This window comes from Ambystoma mexicanum, chromosome 13 (genome assembly GCF_040938575.1).
Source record: "Ambystoma mexicanum isolate Mex_15411 chromosome 13, UKY_AmexF1_1, whole genome shotgun sequence".
NCBI lineage: Eukaryota > Metazoa > Chordata > Amphibia > Caudata > Ambystomatidae > Ambystoma > Ambystoma mexicanum.
In genome coordinates this window covers 253,898,991-253,921,570 of record NC_090938.1, presented here as the reverse complement: position 1 = coordinate 253,921,570, position 22,580 = coordinate 253,898,991, and the positions used below count along the sequence as shown (strand labels likewise).

The window sequence follows — 22,580 nt, the reverse complement described above, 5'->3', positions numbered from 1 at the left end:
CCCCATGGCCCTACCAGTCCCATCCTCGAGCCCAAGACATGGGATTTTATCACAGCCTCCTAGAGTTTATTACACTCAAACTGAAAAGCATGCACCCTGTTTTCAAAAAGTGTGCCTATTTCTCTACAATTGTCTTCTTCGCTATTTGAATGGAATTGAAAAACTTTTATTTCCCAAGTCATTAAGCTTTTGTATATTCCTGTTCTGCTATTGCTTTTTACTGAAGTTTCTTTTAAAGTGACCTACATACGAACTCTATCAGTGGTGTTAGATTCTGTGAACTGGACCTATTGTATTTGAACTATTTTCATTCTGATTGTACAGTATTCCGCTAGAGCTACCATGATGCTTTTTGTGCTTTAAAACGGTTTCCAATAAAGATGCTGTTGTAATCAAATCGATCCCCTGGATAGATATCCTTAAAATCCATCCTTATCCACAACTGTACATCTGTTCCTTGCAAAATCGAGGACAAAGGCGACTGTTTTCCAAGGTGCATGCCTATAGTTTTGAGAAAGCAGAACTAGGTTGCAAAGTTGAACAAAGTTATTAGATGCCACCTGTGTGGGCTACAGGAAGAGAATCGAATTTCCTACATATTCTGTGCTTGTGCACCGGCGATGGGGAAGAACACTGATCTATGCATGTCTTGCGAATAGAAGACCTTGAAGAAAGTATAACAAATTCCCTAGTGGCAGACAATTTATTTTTTTATATTCCGGATGGTCACACACTTTGTACTAAATGTCCATACCACTAGGAAAAGGGTCTTCTCTGAGGGTCTGTGACTATGCCAACTGAAGGAACACTTTAATTGAGAATTACCAACTGAAACCTCCATAAACAGGTAATAAGACAGTTCTAGCTTGAGAAACTCCTATAGGTGACTCTTCATTGGCTTCCAAACAGATGCAAATATAATTGATACTGTTAATGAACCCGGTGGGGCCACAACAACTGTTGACTTCTTAAACTTTCCAGCACTCTCTTGCCCTTGACATCAGGCTGAGGAAATATAAGAGTACGTTTCTAACTCTATCTTCTTTTTACCCCACTTTGCATTTTTCACATTTCCTCTGGTTGAGTTGCTTTGAAAGTGTTTGCTTCAGTGAAATTTTAAATATTTTAATGTATTTATTCCTGCACTACCACCTGTATGTCTCCATAGGGTATGATAATTAATCTCTGTGATCCCCTTCCTAGGTTTTTATATAGTATCATATATTTTATGCCATTGTCGGATGGACAATTATGAAATAAAGAACTTACTTAAATTATTGTGATAATTTCTTTTTGCCTGATAGAATATGAAATGCTCCATTTTGACAATCGCTTAAGGATGGAACAAGAGTTAGATTCAAGTCCAAAGGATTGTTATGACACAGAAGGAAGAGACGGAACAAGTCTAAACCCTTGTTTAGGTAAGGTACAATTGAATGCTTTTTGTTGCATCAATAGACTCGATATTATGTCAATTCATGGCAGAGAGCAAATTTGAGCACCCAGCAACCCTTTTCGCAAGTTGATATTTTAGGCAATAAGTGAAATCGAGTGGGATAGCTGGCGACTGATCGAATCTCTATAATTGATAATGAGCTTGGAAGGCACTGCTAACACCAGGAGTATCTCTTAGCAAAGTATGAATGTAGTATCTTTGCCTAACGTAATAAACTGGCGCTATGCCAGTTGCCATCCTAGGAACATTTTTGATACTGGCAAACAAACTTTCCTTCTATCTCATTGAAGCATTTTATTTTTATAAAGGCTATTGTTGTATTGCTGCAGGGATGTAAATATGTTTAGATTACATAGAGAAGCCACAGCCTGGTTCAGTCATTTTGGTAGGAGTGCCCCAACATATCCATTTAAGAAAGTTGTACACAGTCATTAAATGTTGAATAATGAAGTTGACAGGGAACAGTCCCTGGTTGACCTGGCCACTAAATCTTTGGTCTATGAATACATATGTCAATACATTAGCTCCTCTTGTATTGGTAGATATCTTCCTCTGTATCCTCATAATTGGATTATTGAAAAATGTGTGCACATCAAATTCAACCTTCCTGTCTCCACAGAAGTAGTTGGAGGGTGTTTGGGAATTGTGAGAAGTGGACACAGTTGTAGATTGTGTGGGCGAGGTGATCTTGAGACCACTAAACATCTGATCATTGAATGTTAATCCTTTATCGACATCAGAAGAGTTGCCTTTTTAGCATCTTGCATGGACTCTAGCCAAGCTGATCTGTCAATGTGGGATAACTTTCTCCGGGGGAATGAGGTACCTCTGATATACCATTTGAGGAAATTGTGGGGAAAAATGTATCTATTTAAAAAAATGTTAGGTTGTTGACTCCTATTATTTGTATTGTGATGTGCTGGTTTATTTTGATGGATTTTGCTGACACTCTTATGGGCTGATCTTCTCTAGGGATTTTGTTGTACTTCTATTTCACCTTGCACTGTACTTGTGGGAAACTTGGATTCTTTTTTAAAATGTTAGTTTGCTGATAATGAATTGTGCTGCTCCTTTTTTGATGGAATTTATTTGGTGGATTTACAAAAGGCCTTTAATTGGCTACTGTACTAATCTATAAATAAATAAAACAAAGATTGCAAATGGGCATTTGTAGTTCTTATCACCAAATGTTCACACTTTGAGGTTGTGCCACCTCAAAGTGTGAACATTTAAATGTGCTGCTGATACCAATGAGACATGTCTAAAAGGTATTTGCAAGGCCCTACTCTGCGTGGCTCCTTGATGCCAATATTCTCATGAGGCAAGTCAGGGCATTGCAGGATGCAAGGCCCCTAGAAGAAAGGCTTCTGCTGGTGGGTGAGACATGGCGCTGTGCAGATGCCTCCTGCTGTGCTAAGATTTTGTAGGAAAAATGTATTTTCGGGGATGAACAGAAGGGGCTCTCGGCTCATGTCTTTGGGGACACTGGGTTGACACACAAGTCAAGGTTGAGCCACCCATTTGGCTGAGGAGGACCAATTCCAGCTTGCATCATCCACCACTGCAAACATCTGTAACAAAGAGCACACCGATGGGAGAGGTAGTTCTGAAAAGAAAAAGGCACACAGGTCCTCACCTCCACAGCCTACTGCATTTCACTTTCAATTCTTTCATTATAATTTATTTTGTAAGAGCAACATTTAAATATGAATATGTATGGAATTGGCAATTTTTTTTGACCGGCAGACGTTTTCTATATTTTCTTATAGAGCGAACGGATGTAGAGCCAGTTGTTTCATTTCGTATAAAAGAAGATGCTGAGATGTATTCAATAGATCAGCTTGACTCTGAGAGACGTGAAGGCATCACTTGTACTACAAGTAAGTAAATAGTCCCATATGATAGAAATAAGAAAGTATCTGAAATTCACACTTAATTATATGTTTAACTTCTTCATAAAGAGCGAGAAAATGTGTGCCCCACACAATCGCAATCCAAGAAAAATAACCATCACCAAAACACTTGAGTCTCTTTTTTTTTTTTCTCTGCACACCACCCCGCTTTTCTCCAACACTACTGTTCTTCACTGCTACATAAATCTTTTGTAGTAACACTTCGACCCATGGGCTTGAATAACTATCCATTACTTGAAGTACCGTCATTGCTCAATTGCAAATGGCTTTTCCCTAGATGCATACAATTCCCATCCCCAAAACATCTTAAGATGTCCTGGCAGACTGTCTCAAAATTGTTGACTTAATCCACTCCTTCCAGATATGTGCACCTCCTAACATCTGTGATGAACCTGATGATGTTGTCATCACTCCTTTCCCTGAGATTGCTGTAGCCTGGCCACATGAGGAGAAGCTGCCTCTGCCTGATGCAGACCCTGGGGGCAGCTATTTGAGGGAGGACCACAAGGGGGAGGAGGAGGTGACCCTCTGGGAGATGACAGATATCAGGTGAGGCAAAATATCCTCCTTTCTCATTTAGGGATATTCCCTCCACCCTTCATGTCCGAAGGGCATAGTGGCTCAACAACTTGACAATTTTAATGGCAGATTTAATTATAGTATTCCCCAATATCAGAGAACAAAGTAAAGAAACAAGAACTGAGATGAGGAAGAGGCAAGAAAATTTGATTGTTCCTAATGTGAACCAACACCAGCAGTCTACTAGCTGGAAGAAGGCTATTGACCAACATGAGTTAAAACCATGACTGGGGAAAGGGAGCATGGATTTTGTCTTCTTAACCAGCTGTGTTAAGAACTGCAGAAGAGAAAGACCGGGAGTATGGTGGCTGGCGGCACAGGAAATCCTCTGCTTCTGACGCAGGCCGGAGCAACCTGTAGAAGCAGGCGGGTCTTCCCAAGCCGTGGGAGGCCGGGGAGAATCCTGCTGAAAAGGAAGCTCGCCGGTTGGAGCACTGTCACTGAGATGCCGAGAAGAGAAGCTGCCACAGGGAGCCGGAGGTGTAGTGGAAGCAAACGAGCAAGTGAAACGCTCCACAGACCTGACGACCTGCCACAGACCGACACGAGAGACGCAAAGGACCACGAAGCTGCTGCTTTCAACCGGTCAGCCCGATGAGGGGGACAGCGCCGCTGGGGCGCTTTGGAGTGTGTACAGCAGGAAGCAGTGTGAGGGCTTTGGAAAGCCAGAGCAAGCTAACGTGCACATAGTACATTTTCACATGGTTTTCTGAGGAGATCATTAAGAGTCTGAGCCCGAAGCCACATTATAAAATAACAGTGTAGCATAAGAGTGAAGTGAAATAAATGTTGAAAGAAAGTCCTGGCAGGAGGATATACAAGGCAAAGCCAAGCGGGCAAAGTGAACTGCAGTGTATATGAAAAGAAACCTGGTAGGAGTGCATACCAGGTGTTTTTGCACCCAAATTTTATCAAAGAACTATATGGCAGATCCTGGCAGGGGAGTATACCAGATGATGTTGATGTGCAAGTGCGAGAATTCCAAGGAAGATTCATGCCCTTAGGATTTTTTGGATTATGTTGAATGTGAGAAGGACTTGGGGAAGGGAGACATTTCCCCTGAAATAAGTTGCAACATCAAGATGAGTGGAGTTCTCCTCTTGAGCCTCAAAGAACTTTGTTTGTGTTTTTTACTTTTACTTTTTTTTACTTATTTGCACACTTTACAAGTCAAAGACATTACCCTTAGCACTTTAGAGTGAGTTTTAGAGTGTGAGGGCTAGGATAGGATTTTGGAAACAGAATAATTTTGCTTTGGACATTTTGGCCCAGGACGAGCGCTTAGTTTTTGGCTGAGGTAGGGAAATGCCTCCTAGGTTAGGAACAGAGTCATTTTCCAAACCATTTTTCATTTACTATACGTTGTCTCATTTGTGGTTCATCACACATCCCTCAAACAAAATCTGTCCAACACTGTACCTAAATCAATTTCCACAACATCTTTTGAACATATCTAACCTGGGTTAACATTAGAAGCAGGTTATTCATCATCACATCTTTAACAAAACATATCTTGACAATCCTGTAACTGAGGGTGGAGTTTTTGAATAGGCGCACAAATCTGCTGGCTATCTATATTGCTAATTGCTGCTCATTTCTTACCTTGTCTGACCAACCAATTTGTTCTTGCCACATTACCTTTGGCCTGGTTAATATGAAGATAGCCTGAAACACTTGTGTATAGGCGCGTTATAAATGCCATATAATATCATATTATATACTGTGCTTTGTGTTGTGTCTTTGGAGTAATGTTTGTATTACAGCAGAGTAAACCAGTTGCCTATTAAAATTACAGTCATGCAGCCTTACATGCTGCAAATTGTCCTCGAACAATGCACTATACGTTTGATGTAAATCTTCCTCACCAAACCTTGGTCCAGCTCTTTAGAGCACTATTCAACTTGTTGCATTTCCTAACATTTACAAATAATGTTAGAATGCTCAAAATGTTTTTCGTTTGTTCTATTCTAGCAATTGTTGATATGAAAGGGCTTGAGGAACTGTATTAAAAAATTGGAGCCTAGTCAGGGGAGTTCAGTCTGCAATGAGAATATGGTGGCTCACCATCAAATTTATATTTCATCTAGTGTAATAAATAACTGTACTATCCTTTCTTTTAATGTCCTATCCTGATCTCGCTCAGAGGTCCTTTCTGTCCTAGATTTTTCTCCTACATGCTTTCCGCATCTTCAATCTGCGACTGGACACACATTTTTGTTTTGGAAACTGGTGGTGATTAATTAACTCGAGAAACCCAGAGAGTATATCTAAAACCAAGTTTTCACTTTTTCATAGATTAGTTTCAGAAGCAAAAATAATTGGCGGTTTTGCATCATGATCTCTAAAGTCCAGGTAATGTAGAACACCTAATCCATTCGCATTTGACCCCTGCTAGAGAGGCTGTACTCTTTGTAAAGTGCAACAAGTCACATATTCCAAATCTGTCGGTGTTGCCACATATCCTGCAGTGTACCCTCACAAATCGGTAAGGCGTCCTTTAATTAGGTACCGGTGGAACCAAGTCTTATCTAAGAAACTGATTCGTTTTTAATAGGATGCTTGTCAAACAAGCTAAGTGTAGATTTTGTCAAGAGGGTAATCATGTAGAATCTCTTGAACATCCTATATCATCCTGTTTTAAACTTCGGACACTCAGAGAAATGCACTTTACGAAATATCTGCCAATGAGAACTACGATATAGTAGAAAATAAAAGCGGGGGGGGGGGCTCCAACCACATCAAATGTTTACACTCTAACCTAAATTGGAGTGTTTTACTGTGCTGTGTCAGTTTATCATTTGCAATTGGTGCTTCAAAAGTAAGCTGAGTATCCAAGTAATAGGGTTATTTTACTCTGGATTTAGATTTCATACACATATCCTGAGACATAACTTTGGTGCTCACAAGACTGCTTGTATTCAGCAGGTCCAGTCCTCTGACTGGATTTATATCTAAAATATTCATATTTCAACAAATGAACAGAACATGGATATTGTAGTGTTTTAGTGGTTTGAAAGATCACTTCAGCAAAAATGATCATACTCTGTGCACACTTTTAGGCATAAACATGCAAAACACATTCTTAGTGCAATTTTTGCTTTCACATTTTATTCTTAACCAAAAACAATGACCCTTGAAGTTCTGGGTAGTATCTCTATTCAGTTTTGTTAGTGATTCAAAAAATACCCATTTTACAACAAAATGTTACATGCAGTCTCGTGTTTAAAACAATTTTCAATAAACCAAAAAATATATCCGTGTTTTCACAGCTTTTTCAATCTGAAAGTGTTTCTAATGTCTCTTTAAAACTCTTTTTCTTGTTGATCTTTGCAGTTTAAAGTCCATAGTTCTCAAATGAAATCAAGGGACTATTGATCAAATAGTCTCTTATCTTTTCGTTGATGCACAACGTGTTTCGGGCTCTCTCTTAGCCCTTCATCAGGTGCGACCAAATTCTATACTTCAATCTGATGTATCTGAAAGTTAAATATATATTTCTATTTAGACCCTCAGTTCATGTTACATATAGCTTCACAATTTCTTTTGACTAAATAGACCAATGTACCTGTAATACTGTGGATCTCTCCCATCTGTCAGTCTCTAATACTTGTGACTTTCATTCCAGTATCGTTTATTCATCCACTCTTGTGTTTGTCTTGAATATTACGCCTGATCTGTAAAGAATGAATATGACGTGGTTTTTCTACATGAATTTTGAATGTTTATGAGCGGGTTTGGTGCTGGGAACAGTCGCTACATCATAGCGCTGTGCCCCAGTCACCCAACCCTAATTCAGCGTTTTTCATGCTTTACTTTCATATCGTGTCCCCGTTGTCTCACCTGACTATGCGGACCGCTGTCGGCTACTTTCTTTGGCTTGCCGTACGTGCGAGCTCGTTGTCGTCCGCTCAGCACTGCCGCAAGCCGCTCGCGTTGGGAGAAGGAGAAAATTAAAATCGTGAACGGCACGAGACAGCAACGCGAGCGGCTTGCAGCAGTGCTGAGCGGACGACAACGAGCTCGCACGTACGGCAAGCCAAAGAAAGTAGCCAAAAGACAGTATTTACACCTATAAAGGCAGTGTTCTGCAGCTTTTACAGTTTTGTTATACACATATTCCCTTGTATTAATCCAAGGTGGGGATGTGCTCATGCACATGCACTTTTTCTTCAGAAAAGAGAAAAGGAAATGAATAAGGGATGTGGACTAGTCTATATTTCTAGGTTAGCTGTAGAGCTGAAGTTAATTAAAGTAGCCCGCTCGGAAGTGGGTTAAAACTATTTCCACAGAGTACCAAACCGCTGGTCTAATGAGAACTACGATGGCATGTGATTTTTTTTTTTTCTTTCTTTTTTTTTAAAATGCAATTTTGCCTGACATTTCGAACTACCTTATTGGTTATAGCAGTGATAGGTGTATTTTGATGGAATTGTTATTCTTCACAATTTCTTTTTGTCAAATGCATACTGGAACAAGCATCAAAGAAGCACTCTTGAATCGGGATTTGTGAAAAACATGTGCCAGTTGCAGTGGAATACCTACACGTTTTTGTAGGTTGCCACCATTTGTGCAAGGCATGCATATGCTCGCCCTAACATCCAATTCAAAATCCATCCACACCTGCTTTTCTAACACTTCTGGCCCACATGCCCTTCATGTGCCAACCCAGTTATTTTGTTGTTAAACTTGTTTTTAATATGAGGTCTCAGTCTTTTTTTATTTTGTCTAATACATGGGGGCTCGTGTTGGTGTTACATGGAATTTGATGGTGGGGACCGTTACATTTACACTGTAACGTAAGTGGGTCCCTCGCGCAAATGTTGATCATTTGCACTGTGTGGTGCAAATGTAAAGGGCAAAAGGTGGCGAACAAGCGTCTCTGCCACCTTTTGCCTTTCACATTTGCACTCTGCAGTGCAAAGTGAGTAAACGCTGCCTTGCATGCTGGCTACAATTAAATGCTGTATAACCCGTGTGCGTGCCGGAGAGTGTTGAATTGTAATTTGTCAGCATTGCTTACCATGCATGTCGGACAGTGTTTATTTGTAATTGTAAAGGTCACCTGCCATGCTAGCATGGCAGGTGATGTTTACAATGGATCCCTATGGGGGTCTGACTGGTTTATGTTAGTGCATAAAGCTGGCAGACCCCATAGGGATCTCCAGCATTTGTGCTGGCATGAACATCTATGCTGGTGTAAGTGCTGGAGCATTTGTATGATGGAGAGGAAGGAGGTGGCAGTTCCACCACTCATCTCCGCCATAGAAATGCTTGAAAATGAGCCGTGAAATTACAGCTCTATTGAACATGAGCCCCATAGGTTTATCTTTCACAAATGTATGGACTCTTTCCTGATCCTTTCTTAACACTGTCTTTATAAACTCTATTGTTGGTCTGTGACTATCTTTATCTTGGGTATGTCCAAGGAATGAAACCTGACTTTAATGTGGCATTTCTCCTTATAGACTGCTAACCTACCTATTTGAGATACCATTGTGCATCATCTCTGTAGAACATTTCACTAGGATGGCATCATGAAGGAGGGATTCCTCCCCCACATTTAGAGCCTCGAAAATGTGCTTAGCTCTCTAAGAAATTCAGCTGATGCAAACATTCAGATGTCTCATCTGACGTGAGTACTGGACATGCTGCTCTGCCAAGAAGTGTGCTGATGAGCAACTCACTATTGTGCCATGGGAATTAGACTCCGGCAAACTGGAAGGCAGCTTGACTGAGTGCCAGTGGTGGACATGTGAAGTGGTCAACCAGAAGCTCTGTCTCCCTTCACTCCCCTCCTCCCTAATTCGTCGATGCACATAGGCTGTAGGACTTGAAGCACTGTACATGTGATCTACTGCTCCCACACACTGCACAAGTTCACCCTGAGCAGCGGTATACCATGTGCCTTCAGCCGGTGCTCAGGATTCCAGTCTGGAGAGCCATTGCTGCCAGGCTGGGGCTGTCTGGGGCAGGGAGATCATGCACCCCAGGTGGATTACAGCTGGACCCTCATTAGAATGTTCACTAAAGAGGTTTTATGCCATTGATTAAAGTCTTCCACATATCCATTGTTCTAAAAGGAGGCCTAAACATTAAATGCGCATGCAAAATGTTCCATTTAATGTGAACATGTCAATGGTTTGACCCTGTCAAGTGGGGGGTGGGTGGCTGGGAAGAACCCCACTCCTTCTTGAGTAGGCAGCCTACCAGGGCAACACCAGAGCCGGACCTACTGCAAAGCTAGTGTGGGGGAGTTGAAGCCCTGCTCGCGGCTTTCTAATATGCGTGTAGCAATGCATGTTTGTTGGTACCTCTTTCCCTGACCTGTTGCCTATCAGCCTCTGGCCTAGCCCTGTCTCTTCCTCTTCGCTTTCAGGTGGTTCCAAATAAACTACAATTACCAGCTTGCACCGGCTCGGACCCCTTGAATCAATAATGGTTCCCAGGAGGCAGCACCATTAAAAAGAAATACAGATGCGACAAATTCACCTGGGCCCAACCAATAAGATACAGACTAGTACAGGAGGAACGGATTGATTATGCAAATGGAAATGGGATGAGCTTCCCAATTTTTGAGCTTCATGATAGACCAAACATCTACTGTAGATTGACCAACTATGCTACAGGGAAGCACGGAAGTGGGAGCAGCAGCAGCAAAGCTGAAACCAGAAAAGCACAACACAGCCCTAGGAGACACCAAGGATCCCTCCCCAAAGCGTTTGTGTACATTACCGTAGTTGAAATGAAATGATATTTTATTTATATTGCGCTCATACACAAGTGGTTCAGAGCGTGACCAGGCAAAGGGAGGGGGGAACGGGGAGAACAAAAACGATCTTACTAGGGCCAGTGACCTTGAGAACGAGCAAGTGCGTGCGAAAGGGAAAAGCGGGAAAGTGCATGGAAGGGGGGACAAGTCGAAAGTGAGGAACAGCGGCGAGACAGAATAAATAATAAGTAAAATAAATAAGGCGATACACAGTATTAGTGCAGCCAGCAAGTGCTAGGTTAAGCAGATAGGGTATATCTGATAAGTGCAGGCGAAAAGTGGGTGTGGGAGATGTATGGGTACACATAAGAGACCCCAGTGCAAGGGGTGGCCCAGAGGCAGTGCAGGAGGGTGGCAGGGTGAGCAGGTACCTGTGCCCTAAAGACAGAGGGTGGCCAGGTGGACGGTGCCGAGAGAGAAAACAGATCAACAGGGGAGAAGAGGGGGAAAAGGCAGAAGCGAAGGGGAAGATCTTGAGGTGCTCCGGAACCAGAGATGGTTCTCCTCAAGTTTCAAGGTGGCAGATAGGCTGTTTCAAAGGGAGGCCTCAGCCGAAGATGGAGATCTTCCCCGAGCTTGTTTCTTTGAAAAACAACGGACCCTGAGGGAGTTAGAAGTAGAGGAGCGAAGGGCAGAGAGGGGAGGTTTTACCGAGGGATAGTTGAAGGTATTTTGGACCCAGGCCCCAAAAAGCCTTGTGGACATTGCAGAGGGTTTTAAATTTAATTCTTGCATCTATTGGGAGCCAATTGGGGGATTTCAGAGCTGGATAGATACGATTCCAGGGCTTGAGGCCAAGGTCAAATCTTGCAGTCCTGTTCTGGATTAGTTGAAAAGGGTGGAGACTGGAGGCAGGTAGATTTAGAAGAGACTTTTACAGTAGTCCAACCTAGAGAGAACCAGGGCTTGGGAGACGGTGCCCTTCTGAGGGAAGGAGAGGAAAGTTGAGGGATAAAAAAGGCCCCAGCAGAGCCAGTCTGCAATGAGGTTTTGTGGGACAGAGTGACGTTAAGGTGTTGGGAATGAGAGGTCAGGACCAATTCGGCCGTGAGTGAGTGAGTGAAGGTAGTTTAGAAGGGAGAGCAAGTTGGTATTTGAGAATAGGAGAGTGAGAGAGAGAAAGGTGAGTGAGTGAGAGAGAGCGGTAAGTTAGAGGCAGGAGCGTAGAGGAGAGTGGAGGCAAGGCTAATGTGGGGTGGAGAGAGTGCAGGAGCAAGATGGAGAGTAGAGACCATTGGAAGGGAGCAAGGGAGATAATGCACAGAGTGTAGAGAGTGGTAATATTAGGAGGGTAGGATAAGGTAATGTGAACAGATAGAAATGGAGAAGACCTGGAGATGGAGTGGGGGGGAGAAGGATATGGAGAGAGAGATGGAGACGGACATAGAGAGAGTCATAGAGACATATCTGGAGGAAGGGTGCCAGGGCAAACCGACTAACCTGCTAGGTCACTTGGAAAGTCAGTCGGGGGATTAGATAGATAAGGCTACAGCCTTTAGGCCTCCCTACAATAGCACTAACCTAGAAAGTACTAGTCATTTATACCGTCAGACTTGTTTGAGTAGGGAGATTAGGAGTGGCAGACATCTAATATAGCGGGAGCGGGGGTGCCGCTAAACTGGCTTACTCTGGTGGCTCCACTCTAGCTATATATTCTTTGGGTGTTATGGCATTTTTGTACTGTGCATCAAGGGGCCAATCGAACATAAGGGTGATTGCGTGGCGCAGAAGCTTATCTTGATATAGCCAGTCTGGATATACTTTCTTTCGGTGGCATGGTAGTTTTAATTGCCTGAAGGCCTTGTATAGTAATACCGAACCGACATATATTGGTGCAGCATGCATGGACCTGTATGGGCACAGCCAGCATGAACATTTTTTAAATATTCACATATGTTGTGGGTAAAGGCATGTTAGGCAAGATTGTATGCAGTACCATGTGGGAGACTGCACCAGCCGTGTCCTCTTGGCAATAGGTATCCCAACCTTTGGTATAAGCATGTACTACACAGGTTGTTAGAGTGCTGAGCAGCCAGGCTTATCTCAAGAGGGGTCAATGTGTGCTGTAGGGTTATCACATAGAGATTCACAGTGACAAGTATCCAAATAAACCTTTATTCTAAAGCTTTCTTGACTAAACAATTATTTATTAATTTAACAGTCAGTTGAATAAGACTTCTTTAGAAGGGAGCAATTATATGGAACACAATAATATACTTCAAATCTACACACACTGTTTCAATAAATCAGGAGATCCCAATTTGGGATGGCACACACACTTCCTACACCCTGAGGTGACTTAAATAAGTAGGACACTGTGGACATTGATGTATCACTGGTACATTTAGAGCACCACTGAGTTTAGTGTCAAAGAAAAGAGGGGGAAGAAAACAATGGTTAACAAATATTCTTAAGCAGGTAAGTACATTTTGGACCCTCCAATGCAAAGTAAATTAACCCTTTCCTGGGGAATAGTTAAAGCACAAAGTCTGAGATAGGAAGTCTTTCAGGGAGCCATGACAGCCAATGTTAGTTGAGCAAAAGTCTAGGTGAACTGAAGCATTTCTTGCAGGTAGGTAAGAAAAAACGATTGCATAATGTTTTAGAAGTCTTTGCAGAAAATGAAATTACTGTAGGACCACAAGCTGGGAGACTTGTGAGAGGCAAAGCTGCAAGCAACTCTGCAAGGGCAACCAAGACAAATCTCAACTGAGAGCTAGCAAGGCTACACAACACGAGGTAAGTCCCCTTAATTTTACAGTATCTTTGGTATGCAGAAAACTGGTTGCAGCTTGCACAGGAATTCTTGTCTAGGTTTGCAGATCTGTGTTCCTAGGCCTCAGTCATGGGGACAAGAGGGAGGATGTGTGGGGACTCCTGCACTACGAATGGAAGGTTGGCGGCGGCAATGGGCAAACTTCAGATCAGCGGCACTTTGCAGTTTCAGCTCCACGCAGCTCTCGCAAACAGCACCACCGCAGTTCTCGGATACCTGGATGGACTTTCCTTGCATCTGGGGTCCAGCACCCTGTTGAGGTGGCTCAGGCTTGGCCAATCCTGCTTAACGGGTGTCCGTAGGATCTTCCTGGACCTTGAGTCCAGCTTTAAAATGATGCACTCGATCTGGTGTTCCTCTCCCTGGCATTCGGTTCCTGCAGCAGCAATGGAAGTATAGCCAGCTCCGAGAGGATGTCCAAACGAGTTCGCTTTGGGGTTGATTGGTCCCACCAACCCAAGGGGCGAAGACGACCATTGCAGGTTTTATCTAGTTCAGGTGAATTCGGAGCTTCACCAATGCAGCAGGGCTTCACCGGTAAACCAACGATCCAGGAGTTGCAGCAAGCATCTCTTCCAAGTTCTTCTGATTCCTTCGTCCAGTGGTCGACTCAGCCTTCAAAGCCAAAAGCCTTGCCTTTTTATACAGGTTTCTCCCATTCATTCGCAGCCTAGCTGTCACACACACACACACGGCAGGGTGGCTGTCCTCTAAGGACAGCCAGCCGGCTAATCGCCTTTGGGTGCATTCCTGTAACCAAGTTGATTAAACACGGGGAGTTTCGGGCACCTCCCTTAGTTCCTGCCCTGCCAGACAAGCTGGGGCCAGAGGCGGGCTTCACCAGTGAATCCCGCCAAAGACAAAATGAACAAAGGGACTAAACCTGTTTTGGCGTGCAGAGTAAATCTTGAGGAGGATCTTTCCAACAAGAAATGGTGAAAAAAGACCGGGGCCATTTTGACAAAATGGGAACTCATGGGTGTCTTACTCAAGCTGCATTTGCAGCCTGCGGTAAAAGCACACAATGGCAGGAAAAAGTAAACCACTGCCACCAGCCATTAATTGTAGAAAGGGTAACATAAAAATGTTACATGAGAAACTAGACAAAGGGGATACTAAATATCCCTACAGCTCCCGATTGTAAGATAGGGTGTGATGGTCTAGAAAGTTACAAATTGTAAGTAAAGTCAATTTCACTTCACTGCTCTTGGAAACAGTAGTTTCACCAAGCTAAGGTATTTAAACGTTTGGGAAATCTGAGAGACTTCCCTGTGCCATTGCACTGAAGGTGCTGTGTGTCACACTGTAAAGATGATGCCTATGGAGTTTGTCAGATTTCAAAGTCAAATGAAACACAGAGTCCAAATCACAGAAAAATACATGAGAGAGTGGGAAAAAGCTCTCGCTCTCTCCAGGCTAGAAATAAAAAGTCCTAAAGTGCTACAAAAGTGCTGAGGGTCTCTAAGATAGAAGGGAATGAGCACATTTCTGAGAATTCTTCCTAATACTCGCCCCCCCCCCCACCCTCCAGACTAGGACAGGAGGATTGAATCCACTCCTGGATGAATCTCCTTACTCCAGTCGGTCATACTTTCTGGAGAGACCATCAGCATTTTGGTGATTACATCCTGACCTGTGATCTATGGTGAAATCAAACCCTTGAAGGCTGATTGACCATCTTAACAATTTAGGATTCTCCCCCTTCATCTGCATTAATCATTTCAAGGGTTAGTGGTCTGTTTGAATTACAAAAGTCGATCCATACAAGTAGGGTCTAAACTTCTTCAAAGACCACACAATGGAAAAACATTCGTGTTCTATGGTGTCCCACCTTGTTTCACGGTCCTTCAGTTTCCAACTGATGAAGCAGATAGTTCTTTGCCTTTCTCATCCAGCTGACTCATAACTGTACCTATTCCTGTATTTGAAGCATCAGTTTGTGCAATAAAGGCTTGGTTGTAGTTAGGAGCTCTCAAGACTGGAGCTTGACAAAGGGCTTTCTTAAGTCAAATGCCTTAGTGCACTCCTCATTCCACCTAACCTTGGGGAATTTGGGAGAGGAGATCACATTTAAGGGACAAGTTATGGTCCCATAGTTCTCAATGAAGTTCCTATGGTAACTTGTGAGACCTAAAAAGGTGTTCACTTAGGTTTGAGTAGTAGGGGTGGCCCAGTCTTGCACAGCTTGTACTTTGCTTGGCAATGGCCTTATTTCACCTCCTCCTACCTCATGTCCAAGGTAGACCATTTTGCTCTCACCAATTTGACATTTGCTTGCCTTTTATGGTCAGATGGGCCTGCTCAAGAGCCTGCCATACATATCCCAGGTGGTTAAGATGCTCTTCCCAAGGGGGGCTGAACACTGCAATGTCATCCAAGTATGCCATGCAGAAGTCCTCCATCCCATTCAGATCATGATTTACCATCTTTTAGAATGTAGCGGGTGCATTTTTTTTTTTTGTTGCCCAAAAGGTATAACCTTAAACTGGTAGAGGCCTCCTGGGGTGGAACATGCAGTTTTCTCCTTTGCATGGTCTGTCAGAGCTATTTGCCAATAGCCTGATGTTAGGTCAATGTACTGAGTCACTTGGCTGAACCAAGTTTGTCCGCCAGCTTATCTGTCTTGGGTAAAAGATGGGTATCTGTCGTGGTGACTGCATTAAGAGCTCTATAGTAAACCCAGCATCTCAACTCTTTGGATCCTGCCTTTTGGCACTAGCACAACTGGACTAGCCCATGGACTGGTAGATGGCTTGATTACCCCGAGATCAAGCATCTTCTTGACCTCCTCCTTTATGTGGGTTCTTACATAGTCTGACATTCTGTAACCCTTGCTTTTGACAGAGAGACAGTCACCAGTGAGGATATCATGCTGGCCACAAGGGGTCAAGCCTGGTGTCAGTGAAAACAGGGATGCAAACTGATTTAACAGAACTTTGCACTCCTTCTGTTGTTGCAGAGTCAGATCAGAAGATTAACTCCTCCTATTTTTCCATCTAAAGGCTGTCCCCTGAGAAGGTCCGGTAGAGTTTCACTCTCCTCCTCTTGATCAGATGCTAAGAGCAAAGCTCTTAGTTACATATGCCTTTAGGCGGTTAGTGGGAAAGACCCTAGGGGCCTTGTTGGGATTGCCCAAGTCCACTAAATAATTGCTCTCCAAGTTTGCCCACAAACTTGAAGGGTCCAATCCATTTGTCCTGTAAGGCCCTCTGCCTTGTAGGTACGATAACTAGAACTAGTTGGTCTTGAATAAACTCAACCATGTTGGCCTTCTGGGCATGCCAATGTTTAACCAGAGCCTGACCTTCTTTCAAGTTATCAGAAGCTTCTGTCATCATTTGTGTCATTCTCCTCGGAGACTTAACACATAGTCGGTGACTCTCACTGGTTTGAGGGAAAGAGCACTCTCCAACCTTTCCTTGATTGGGGCCAATGGACCTCTAACTGGATGACCATACAAGAGGTCAAAGGGGCTGAAACCAACCCCTTCCTGAGGGACTTCTCTATAAGCAAAGAGAAGGCATGGCAGTAGAAGGTCCCACTTTCTTCTAAGGGGTTCCTCTAAAGCACCTATCATGATCTTCATAGTTCTATTGCAGATGGTAGGCTGTTGAGAAGGTCACTCCACAGTGTTTCCACATGGCTTGCATGTAGTGGGACATACAATTCATCCCCATGTCTGAAATAACCTGCTTAGGAAAACCTACCCTGGTAAACGCACTAAGGAGGGCCTTAGCCACTGCCTGGGCAGTAAGAGTCCTCATGGGTATGGCTTCAGGATACCTGGTAGCATGGTCTACCACAACCAATATAAATCGGTTGCCTGAATATGTGGGAGGGTCTAGGGGACCAACAATGTCACTCCCTACCCTCTGAAAAGAAACTCCCGCTAGTGGTAGGAGCACCGAGGGTACCGCTTTCTTGTCTCCACTCTTGCCAGAAGTCTGACAAGTGTGACAGCTTCTCCAGAACTTATCTACATCAGACCCCATCTTGGGCCAGTAGAAATAGAGAAATCCTTTCCTTGGTCTTCTTAAAACTTTAGTGACAAGCTTGAGAAATCTCATGGGCTAACTGTAGAAACTGGGGTCTCACCTCCTGAGGCACTACAAGTCTTCTGTAGTCCCCTGGGGTAGACTCAATAGGAGCTTCAGCAGGGCTTCACTGGGCAAACCAACGGTCCAGGAGTTGCAGCAAGCGTCTCTTCCAAGTTCTTCTTCAGATTCCTTCATCCAGTGGTCGACTCTGCCTTCCAAGCCAAAAGCCTTGTCTTTTTACGCAGGTTTCTCCCATTCATTTGCAGCCTAGCTGTCGCTCACACAGCAAGGTGGCTGTCCTCCAAGGGCAGCCAGGCGGCCAATCACCTTCTGGGTGCATTCCTGTAACCAAGGGGATTAAGCAATTAAGCATTAATTCTCTAAGGTAAAAGGGAATTGGCACATTTCTGAGAATTCTCCCTAACAAGACACCATGAAAATGTTTAGCAAAATGTTCCTGTACACTGACTCGCATCTATTGTTTTTCTCCCCCATTCCCCCCCCGCCCCCTCCCCCCGAGTGCTACCATACAAAACTGGTTGCAAAATGTGTGACTTTTTTACACCATTTTTCACCAAAAGTGCTTTAAAATGCACCATTTGAACCCATTATTTAAAACATTTTCCTGGGGGTAGAACCCACCCGAACCCATTTGTTTGTTCCCGCTTATTAGGTGCATACATTTATACCCCTTGTTAGGGAGAATTCTCATAAATGTGCCAATTCCTCCCACCTTCGAGCCCTCCAGCTCTTTTGCTAAATTTTGGGACTTTGAACTTTTCAAATCAATGTGTTTTCTATGTTTCTTTCTTTTTGGTTATGGAGTTTAAACAACTTCATAGGCATCATCTTTTCATTTGTGTTACACAGCACCCTCGGTGCAGTGGCACAGGGAAGCCTTTTAGGCTTCTCCAAGGTTTACATACCTTCTCTGGGATAAACTACTGTTTCCCAGAGTAAGTAAAGTGAAATTGACTTTATTAGTCTTTGAAATTTCTATACCCAGCACACCCTATTGTACAATAAGCGTGCTGGAGGGGTTACTTCGTATCCCCTGTGTCTAGATACTCATGTATCTGTCTTCGGCTGGGGCTTCCCTCTGGAACAGCCTCCCTGCCACTCAGAAACTTGAGGAGAACCATCTCCGGAAGCACCTCAAGACCTTCCTCTTTTCTTCTGCCTTTGCTCCCCCTCTCCCCTGCTGACATGTTCTCTCTTGGCACTGTGCACCTGGCCACCGGGCCCAGGAACCTGCTCACCCCGCCACCCTCCCGCAATGCCTCCGGGCCCCCCCTTGCACTAGGGTCTGTACCCATACAGCCCCCCCTTTTTTTTTTTCTTCCTACACTTATCAGATCTACCCTGTTTGCTGCCTTAAACCTAGCACTTGCAAATTGCCTGCTGCACTACCACTGTTTGTTGCCTTTATTATTTATGTATTGTTAATCGCACTTTCCACTTCTCCCCCCTTGCATGCACTTTTCCCCTCCCCCTCTCCCATGCACTTGCGCGTTCTCAATGTCACTGGGCCTAGTAAGATCGCTGTTTTGTTCTCCCCTTTTCTCCTCCCTTGCCTTGTCGCTCTCTGAAACACTTGTGTACGAGCGCGATAGAAATAAAATATCAATCAAAAAATGCTACCCTTTCCTCTCAGAACAACAAACTACCATGATTTTTCCCGATCGCAAACTATTTGTAGCTCCGGTAATGTTAAATGGCGTGAGCTATGTTTTTCAAGATGGCGCCTGAGCCCCCTCTAAAAACAGGTCCTGGTCTTTTTTCGCCATTTCTTTGTGGAAAGGTCCTTCTAGAGATTACCTCTGCCCCCAAACCTAGTTTGGTCTTTGTTCATTCGCCTTTGGCAGGCTTCAGGAGTGAAGACTGCCTGTAGTGCACGGGTGTCTGGGTGGGGAGGAAGTGAGGTAGGTGCCTGAAACTCTCCTAGTAGCCCCAAATGCACTCTGTGGTGATTGGCTGGCTGACTGTCCGGCGAGGACAGCCACCCTGCTGGGTGAGTGGCAGCTAGGCTGGAATGAATGGGAGAGAACTGAATAAAAGGCGAGTCTTTGGCTTGGAAGGCAGAGTCGACCAATGGAACGAAAGAACCGAAGACGAGCTTGACGAGGACGGCTGCTGCAAGTCCTGGACCGTTGGTTTGCCCGGTGAAGCCCTGCTGCAGGTCCGAATCGCCAAGTTCATCTCGACGGAGAAGCCCTGCAAGGACGACCTCTTCCTTTGAGTTGGTGAGACCAATCATCTCGACAGTAAGCGACCTGGCTACTTATCTCGGAGCTGGTTGCATCTTTCTCAGAGTGCTGCAGGAAACTGTATAACCGGGGAGAGGGACACCAGTTTGTGTGCTTTACTTACAGCCACCGGAATTGAAGTTTGCCAGTTGCGAGCTTTTGACTGTTGAAGTGCGGTGCAGGAGTCCCCGACGTCCTCCCTCTTGTCTCCACGACTGAGGCCCAGGAATAGCGAGATCTGCCGGAACTGCCAGGAACAGAAGTCATCAGCTGCATCTTTTAATTCATTTATAAGGTACTGTGAAATCAGACTGAGAGTACTTACCTCTTGCAGTGAAAGTGCTTGAAACTTTTGCAACTCGCAGGCCTAATCAGCTTGTGACCCAACAGATGATTCTCCTTTTTACAAACTACTTCTGAGAACTTGTGAAGAGACTTTTCCGTTGAACTACCAGAACCGCTTTATCCTATCCAAGACTTTAGCCCATTGACTTTGGCCTAGCCTATTGAATTGCTTCTTCTGGTGAACTCAAAATATCTACACTGTCTAAAAATACTTGTAATCTTTCATGTTCTAATAATCTTTGCCTTTTACTCCTTGAAAAGTATTCTGAAATAGTATTGAAGTATGTGTGTGTTATATAATTGCCTCCTTTCTATTGAATGTTTTATAATTGAATGGTTAATAAATTAATATTTAACCAAGAAACCTTGTGTGAAAGAGTTTATTTGGACTCCTGGGATTGTAGACCTCTGTGTAAAATGATTACTGCTCACATTCCCCTCTTGAGATAAGCCTGGCTGCTCAGCTCCGCTACCAAAATTGTGTAGTACAGACTTGTACCAAAGGTTGGTTTGCTTACACCTCTAGTCGTAGTTGCTTGCAGTGGCCACAGAGGGTACTGCATTCATACTTTGCCTTACACTCCTCCTGTGAAAAGTCATCTCCCACACTTGAGGCTATGCTTGGGAGGTGGTGGGTCCCTAAAAAGACTGGGAAAGAATACAGGCCTGCAAAACCCTATTTCGCAGGCTTATTTTTGTAGGACAATGTTTAGTATAACTATGTTTATAATAAAAAATGAAAATGTATTCCAATTATCTTGTGACTCATTGAAAACATTGTCAGAATAAAGAATTTAGAATAAATAGAAAGTTGTTTTTATTTCATTCTTGCGGACAATGGAACCTTTGCCTCCTTTTGTTCGGTAGCTCACTTAGGAGCCAATCATAATTGCCCATGGGTTCCGTTAACTAATGGAAAACCAAACCTGCATATATTTAGCTCAGAGAAGGGGGGTGTTTGCCCCCCATAATTAGCAAATCCCTTCCAGGCATGTAATTTGCCTAGGGGGTTGGAGTTGCAGGGTGCCATTTTATGAGCCATGAATTGAGGGCAGGGGAGTCCTGTCAATTTCACATAGCTTCTCTTAAAGCATATATCGCACACAATTGGCCTTGCCATCTGTTTCTTCGTGTGTTGCATTCCCTGCATCTACTGCATTTACCACTTCAGAACTGCCAGCTTTCTTGGGACTTTCAGTGCAGTTAGGTTGGATTGCCATGAGTGTTCTCCATTTGCCCTGGTGAGAATGAGGAATGTGTGGCGTGGTGAAATGTTTTGCCTAGAAAGGCAGGGTAAGCCCCATTTTTTGGGCTCTTGAATGTTTGGATTTCTTGCACACCCCAAACCCTGTTGATATTATGGTGCAGAGCTAAACTCGCATTCCATAAGCCACTCATCTTTGTGAGACGGGACCCATGAGCAACAGGTCTGTGCGGATCATCAACCCACTGTAAAGATGGCATGGTACCAACAGTAAGACGGGCACAGTTCAAGGGCATTTTATTGAATTTCACAAAGGGTTTGATGAACGCCTATCTAATCGTAAATCTACAGAAGGGAGTAAGCTACGACCATCAAATAATAACGCAGTCCTAGTGGTGGCTTGTCAAAATAAAAGGGCCTATAATAATAAACCAATTGCCAATCCTTACCTCTAAATACAAATAGTGTGGGAAACAATGTTACAAAAAGAAATAAGTGTTCACAAAATGAAATGTCTGGTTGTTCAGGCCATTGGCCTCCCTTCCCCATGTTTTCAGCACGGGATAAATTCTCAATTTAGATGATTAACTATTCACTCCAGATCCCCTTCAACCGGGCTCAGATCCCTTTAAAGCAATGTTTGTCACCTTGGATCCCCTCATCCGGGATCAGATCTGTTTTTAATTGGTCTCCCTCGGCCGGACTCAGACAAATTTCAGTTAACATCCACTATCGAAGACTTTCAAATGTGCTGGATACTCAACAGACTTTCGAATGAGCACCCACGTGGTGCTGGACCACTCTGTCTACGGCAGTGTATCTTGGCTGTACAATTCAGTCACTCATCTGCAATTTTAATTATATTTGCCTCGCTTGCCACATACGCTTCATACACTGGTCTCTTCAGTTTTCTCGATACAATATTGCTGCTTGCAACCTTGGCTTCAACACAGACCGGTCTGTTATCGGTCTCCCCAACTCACCGGCTGTGCGGACTACACCGGTGCTGCTTTGTTGTAGGAGCCAAGGACAGTAACCCGGTGGCAAATGATTCTCCCTGTCTTAACTATCAACGCGGGAGAGCCCCGGGACATACAATGCAGGATTCTTCAGCTTTGAATCCGTGTCTTACTTTTCCTATACTCGAAGGCTCATGAAAGTTTACGGTCTTTCAGTGAAAAAGTTAAGGGCACTTGCCTCCTTCCAATCCTTTTCGGTCTTGCCGTCTTTCGCCTGGTATTAAACTGCCATCTTG

The 22,580-nt window shown here is 43.8% G+C and overlaps 1 protein-coding gene across 2 annotated transcripts in view; it reads left to right on the top strand.

Annotated features, from left to right (window-relative positions):
* The window catches only part of LOC138521154 (zinc finger protein 75A-like), a 111,727-nt gene that overhangs the window by 49,201 nt on the left and 39,946 nt on the right, over positions 1–22,580 (top strand). For both annotated transcript variants that reach the window (XM_069633732.1, XM_069633733.1), the window contains 2 exons: positions 1,305–1,421; positions 3,226–3,336. In XM_069633732.1, the coding sequence (XP_069489833.1) occupies positions 1,305–1,421; positions 3,226–3,336 (228 nt within the window). The remainder of the gene's footprint in view (positions 1–1,304; positions 1,422–3,225; positions 3,337–22,580) is intronic.